The following is a 6,663-nucleotide window of genomic DNA, read 5'->3' as shown; positions in this document are numbered from 1 at the left end:
TTTGTCTGAGATGATATTAGTGAGCATTTCCTCAGGGAATTGGCAGAGGTAGTTGTCAGAACTGACATCTGTGCAGACTATATGCAGAGGATGCCTGTCATGGAGTGATTCCAGCACTGTCAGAATGAATGTTACTCTCTAGGATCATAGACTCACCCACCAATCAGTGAGATGATTATTTAGATGAAACCCAGTTTTCTGATAAGTCTCAATATAGATGGAGTAAATAGTGTAACCACAAGTAAGGAGTGGATCATGACCACAGAGAGTGATTTAACCAAGGGTGAGAAAGAGTCCCTGCTTATATTCTCCATGGGATACAAATATTGTCATGTCAGAAACATTTTCTAAAGTTAACTATTTTGAATACCCAGAAGTCATTTTCCTCCTGAAATGAAGGCTTGTTCTTGGTTTTAATGCTCTTTTTCTGAACCTGACTGAAGTTCTGGAAGGATGCCCACCTAATGCATCCCTGGTGTCTGTGCCTGTGTACCTATTAGGCAAAACTGTGTCAGACTCCAGTTGTCAACAAAGATAAAATGTCGAGAGACTAATTATTGCACATGGCGAGGTGACTTTTAATTGTGTTTGTAAAAAGACCACAGTTCCAGGAGGGCGCTCCCAGCACTACTCTTCAATGCAAATCTCCCTGTGGAGGACAAGTTCTGGCGGGCATTAGGTTCAGAAACATAACTTGACGGGGCTGTCACTCAGGCAGGGGGGGGCGAGGTCTTGTGAGCTGTCCAATCAGAGGCGTCGCTGGGGCAGGTGGGTGGGACAAAGGAGCCGAACCACCGGGAAGTAGCTGCTCGCTCCTTCCGCGCTCTGGATCCCCTGTCCTCCGCCATTCAAGCCCCCACGGTGCCCTGTTGACGACGGTGTCGCGCTGTGACCTCTACCAAATCGTAGGAAGGAGGCCACAGAACCCGGGAACTTAGAAATGGTGAGAGTTTGGCCCGGGCGTTGGGGTTTGAGAGAGGAGGGTCTGGGCGGAACCGGCCGTGGGGGGACCGGCCTCCCCGCGGTCGCCTCCGAGTCTGCGGACCCGAGTCCGCGGTGGCGCCGCTCGGACCTCAGTCCCCTCCGGCCGCAGCGTGGGGGCGGGGCCCGCAGCCGGGACCCCGGGCGTCCTGTGGTCACTGCGCGCGGCGACTTCGGACCCGGAGCCTCTCTGGGCAGCTCTGCGCCCGCAGTCCCGCGTGTCCCCACGTGGTGCGGTGACCACGGGGAGGGTCATCGGGGACAGTCGTGACTCGGTCTCCGGGGCTCCTGCGTGGGAGGAGCTGTGATCTGTGGGGTCCCCAGTGCCTCCTTTTTCCTCAGGGGGAACTCATTTTATTCCGAATTTTGCATGTATTTGAGGGAGCAGAGTCTCAAGTCCACGACCCTGTCCCCCAGTCTAGGTCTTCCTAGGGCTGACAGCAAATGTCGAAATTTCCACTCCCTCCCCGCATTCCCAAAGACCAATTTCCTGTGTCCGATTCACAGGATTATCAACTGTTTGCCCTTCTTTGTGGATTTGAAACAGATCCAATGTTTTAACTGTTAGTCATTTTCTCACAGTAAAGGATGGTTGTTTTTAAAAGATTTATTTTGTGTGTGGATATTTGACACGAGTGAAAAGCAGCCTGTAACCAGCTGGAACTACGTGGTGAGAAATCCTTGTGCCCCTCCCACCAGGATCTTTCCTGAGCGCAGACAGCCTAGGGGAAGTCCTTTGGGTGGAGTTTCCTCTTGAGGACTGTTTTGGAGGAGCTCACCTGTCAGCACTCCTGACAGGCCCCACCTTAATGGCCCCACCTAAGTTAGCCACCTTTAAAAGATTTATTCACTTTATTTTAGTCTCAGTTTTTCAATGAATAAACATTGATTTAATCAATACCATTCCAAACACAATGTAAAATATTTCCAAAGAGGCAAGAAAGAGGTTGTGGGGGATCAGAATTGGCCACCCTAAAATGTGTTTATTTGGCATGAGGATTATTTTGGGCTGGTTACTTTTAAGAAACTCAGACGGGGAAGAAGCTCTGAAAATCAGGTAGAAGTTGCCCTTTGTAAGGGACATTTACATTTGTAGGGAAATCTCCATTTGTAAAGATGTCTCCGGGGGGATGACCTTATCTTTAGAAACTCTTGTCAATGCAGAAGGCAAGGACTTGAATCTGCATAATAAGCTTACTCTTGTTGACTGCTTATCTCTCATAACTGACTCCCGGCTGCCCCAACACCCTCCTTTGTCTTCAGCTGAGGATAGTGTTTAATAAGGTCACAGCGTCCGCCATTTTGGTGAGTTGCTCAGTTTTCCAGGGTCTCTCCCATGTATACATCTTATAAAGCTTTGTTGGATTTTCTCCTGTTATTCTGTCTCGTGTCAATTTAATTTGTAGCTCAGACAGAAGGACCTAGAGGGTAGAGGATTTGTCTTCCTCCCCTACAGGTGAATTACAGAAAAATGAATTATTCTAATATTTCTTTGCATGTATTCCATTCTTCTTTCTCTTTATTTCTCTCATCATGGGTACTAATATTCTGAGATCTGTTCCTTAATTTTGGGGGAGTTCAAAAGTTCAAACTTTCCAGGAGTTAGACTTGCAGACCTGAAGTGCTGAAGATGATTAATAGTTTATAGAACAATTTCTTGCCATGCAAATAATTAAGTAACGTTATTTTTTTTCCCCGCATGCCTTAGATACTTTTCTAGGTTTTCTTGTTGGGCTAGCAAAGTGCCTTAACGATCTTCTTCCCTCCTTCCACATAAACACTGGTTTTGAGTGATTTTATTGAATTGTTCAAACACTGGGTTCGTGTTATTTAAAATATCAATGTGTTGGGCTGGCCCTATGGCTTAGTGGTTAAGTGCGCACGCTCCGCTGCTGGCGGCCCTGGTTCGGATCCCGGGCGTGCACCAACCACCACTTCTCCGGCCATGCAACTAGAAGGATGTGCAGCTATGACATACAACTACCTACTGGGGCTTTGGGGGAAAAATAAATAAATAAAATTATTAAAATATCAATGTGGTCCACAGCAACTCCAGTGGAGGACAGAGGTCTGAGGCTGATGACTCCAAGATACGACCCCCTTGAGCCTCCAATGGAAGCACTTGAATGTCCAGTTGTTCTTCTGGGGAAGCTTCACCCTGCAGGTGTCCTCCCTGCTCTCCCCCACCTTGAAAGGAGCCTTTATACTGAGAGAAGCTGCAGAGTCCCGGAAAGCTGGGGGGTGCATTGTTTTGTTGGAGGAGGTGGGGGAGAGGGAGGTGATGCCCTTTCTTTTTTTTTTTTTTAATTTTATTTATTTATTTTTTTTCCCCAAAGCCCCAGTAGATAGTTGTGTGTCACAGCTGCACATCCTTCTAGCTGCTGTATGTGGGACGCAGCCTCAGCATGGCTGGAGAAGCGGTGCGTCGGTGTGCGCCCGGGATCTGAACCCGGGCTGCCAGCAGCGGAGCGCGCACACTTAACCGCTAAGCCATGGGGCAGGCCCGGTGATGCCCTTTCTGAGGTTGTAACAGTGCTTCGCTTGGGCCTGTTTCTAGATACACGTTTGAGTTTTCACAGTGTAGGGGCACAGAGTGTAATTTGTGCACACTGAGAAAGTCTGTGAAAGTCAGGAATTCTGTGTCCTTGATTTTCATCCATAAATTTGGGAGTTCATTTTGATCACAACCTTAAACTGAATCCTGCTAAGTTGACAGTGGTGAGTGTGGTGGTTTCTCATTGGCTGGGCTGTTGCTGGGCAAGGAGCAATACTTCCTTCCTCCAGATGGGGTATGTAAAGTAAGTGTCTTCCTGTTGGGGAATGGGAAGTATACTTCTTGTTTGGGGCTCAGAAAGTACAGTGAGTAGTAGTGCATGAGAGCTCCTCCCTCAGGGCTTCCTGACCCCATTTGAAATGAGATTTCCTGTATTTGTCTTCACATTTGCAACCCCAGGTGACAATGAGGTGAGGCAGTGGCAGAACCCAGAACCCATGTCATGAGGCACAGGCCCCTGGAGCACAGTACTCCCCACTGTCACATAAACATCATCTCTGCACCAACAAGCACAGTTTCACAATAGTCTCAACACCACCAACAATGTCAAAAAGAGAGGCGCTGCCTGTCCTAGCTCTGGGAGTCCCTCAGGCACTGGCTGTACCTAAATCCCTCTCCCTGAGATCTCGGGCACATTCCACCTTGTGGTTTCAATGGCTCATGTGCTGAACCCACTGAACCACCACGGCTCCCTCACCTCAGAACCCACCTCCAGAGTGAGTTTGGAGCCCATCCACCAAGGTTACTTTTTCTGGAACAGGACCCACCCTGCAGAGTTCCAGCCCTGGGTCCTGTGGGAAATGGCCATCTCAAGTAGACCTTCCACAGTCACAGGGTCCCTCCTTTCACATGGCTCCCAGGATGCAGTGGGCACCACATCAAGGGAAGTGGGGGAATGATGAGGATTTACACCCCTCCTGAAGTGTGTAGGTGAAGGTAATGCCCCCTCCTCTGTGGGAGGCCACGCCCACTGTTTCTTGAAGGGAAACTGCAGAAATGAGCCAAGCCGTGTCCCAGTGTGCTCTTGCAACAACTTCCTCTGATTCACTGTGTCCCCAAGGTGATGTCTCTGTGTCTGGGAGACCTGGGCTCTGAGGTCTCGAGGCCTGCTCCCCCATCAGTCAACGTTCCAGGGCAGGGCAGTGGTCAAGGCTTTGGTGAGGACGGCCCATGGGGCTGACCGCCATGGCATCTGTGTGCAGGTGGGACATTGTGCCTGGGTGATGACGCAGAGAAATTTGTTGTCACAACTGAGCTTCCAATGGGAAAGCAAAGTGAGGAAGGGGCACGTGGTGAGGGGTGTGTTTCTGGAAGTGATCATAGCAGCATGAGGGACTGGAATATTATGATCATTGCAGCCATTGTGGGCCCTGACTCTCCCCTCCTCAGCACCTGGGCTATGTGTCTCTGGGCCACTGTCTTTGAGGGTTTGTGACTTTAGGTGTCTGTGTGCACATGTATGTCCAGTGAGAAAGCCTGTGTGATTTTGTATGTCTGTCTGGGGGGCTATGTGTGTATGTCCTTAAAATCTGGAATGCGTTTATTTCATTTGGTGCCTAATTGCCCTGGTAGCGCCTCCCTCACCATGTTGAATTGATCTGATGTGAGCAGATAAATCCTTGTCTTCTTTCTGATTATATTAATCATGTGTTTTATTTTCTGTCTCTTAAGATGTTTTGACATCTTGGGGGGCCTCTCAGACATAGGGAGACACTGCCCCTCCCAGGGGGACCTAACTCCACGTTGGCAGTAGACAGCTTGTCTGGAGCAGGCCTTTCATGTGCCCACCACCCGGTCCAGTGCCCTGTCCCTACAGACCTCCTTATCCACCTCTCACACCAGACAGTATTTCCCCTGCCCTAAACCAACCCAGAGCCAGGTACCCAAAGACTACCATCGCTATGCCCCAAACCCTCTTGGAATTGTTCAAAGTAGATGGTCCTTCTCTGCTTACTCTGTCCTGACTTACATTTCCTATGGAACCCCAAATAGAGGCTGTGGCCCAGGTTTTTGTCCCGCTCCTGATTCTGCCTCCTGAGCAAACCTGATGCAGCCCCTGTGACCCTGCCTGGCGTGGCATGCCCCCTCCTTTTGGGAAATATAAGTAATAAAATATTTCAATGACATCAGCCTGTTCATGTTGTCATTTAGTCACCTCCATAAATTAAAATCTCAAGGGTACAAATTAGTCACTGATCCTAAGGAGAGAGTGTTCATTAAGACGGTGGGGCCCCCATGGGGGACTGAGTGAGGTCTGTGAGAATATGAGTCCACAGCAGAGGTGATGTTTACCAAGGAGCCTGCAGCAGAGGACATGGGTGCTGAGTGAGGAGATACTCACCTTTGGTCCCCTCACTGAGCTCACAATAGAAAATCAAGGTGACAAAGGGACATTTCATGATGAGTGAGTTTCTGGAAGCTTTTGTAGCAGTGAGAGGGGCTGGAACATCATGACTCCAGTCATTCTGGTTTCTGACTCTGCCATCCAGTCTCCCATTTTGTGTTTTTTCAGAGATGTACTTTTTGTCCTGTGTGGTGTCAGGAAGGGTGAAATCCCTTCCCCATCTGGAGGGTCTGAGACACCCTCTTTGGGGGTTGGTTTGGGAGCCTGGAGACACCCCTCTACCAGGTGGGATGGGAGTGAGAACAATGCACTGTGTGAAGATCTGGGCCTGTGATGAGGTCTGTGTGAAGCTTCCATGTGAGTGTGTGTGTGTCTGTCTCTCTATGAGCCCTGATATTCAGGAAGTGTTGGTGTGACAGGCCTTGTGGAAGGTGCTCTTAACACAAAATAACCAATAACCATTCTATAGATGAGAGAGAGAGGTGAGCTTTTCTTGATCCAGAGTGAGGATTATAATCAGGGAAGGCCTTTTCCAGAAAGGAAGAAAGTATTCCTGAGAAGCATGGTTTGAGTACAGTCTTATATCTTTTAAGAACAAAGGAGAGACATTAAAAACATCCAGAAGACGTATTCATCACAGTTTCAAAGAGGAATTCAGTTGCAAATTAACAGGTCAACAGGACCCTGATGTCAGGAGAGGGATTAACATTGGTGTTACCAATGGGGCACAGGAGGGGAAGTTTGCATTCTTATCTTGAGAGTGCGTTCTTTACTTCACTCATTA

General features: G+C 48.7%; 1 protein-coding gene across 1 annotated transcript in view; it reads left to right on the top strand.

Annotated features, from left to right (window-relative positions):
- The first annotated feature begins 805 nt into the window (after positions 1-805).
- The window catches only part of LOC101402332 (uncharacterized), a 30,696-nt gene continuing 24,838 nt past the window's right edge, over positions 806-6,663 (top strand). The window contains exon 1 of the mRNA XM_087426006.1: positions 806-943. Within this exon, the coding sequence (XP_087282132.1) occupies positions 941-943 (3 nt within the window). The 5' untranslated portion in view covers positions 806-940. The remainder of the gene's footprint in view (positions 944-6,663) is intronic.

This window comes from Ceratotherium simum, chromosome 39 (genome assembly GCF_057802395.1).
Source record: "Ceratotherium simum simum isolate JZ-2026a chromosome 39, ASM5780239v1, whole genome shotgun sequence".
In the NCBI taxonomy this organism is placed as follows: domain Eukaryota; kingdom Metazoa; phylum Chordata; class Mammalia; order Perissodactyla; family Rhinocerotidae; genus Ceratotherium; species Ceratotherium simum.
The sequence above is the reverse complement of the archived record's forward strand: the minus strand, read 5'-3'. Positions and strand labels throughout refer to the sequence as shown.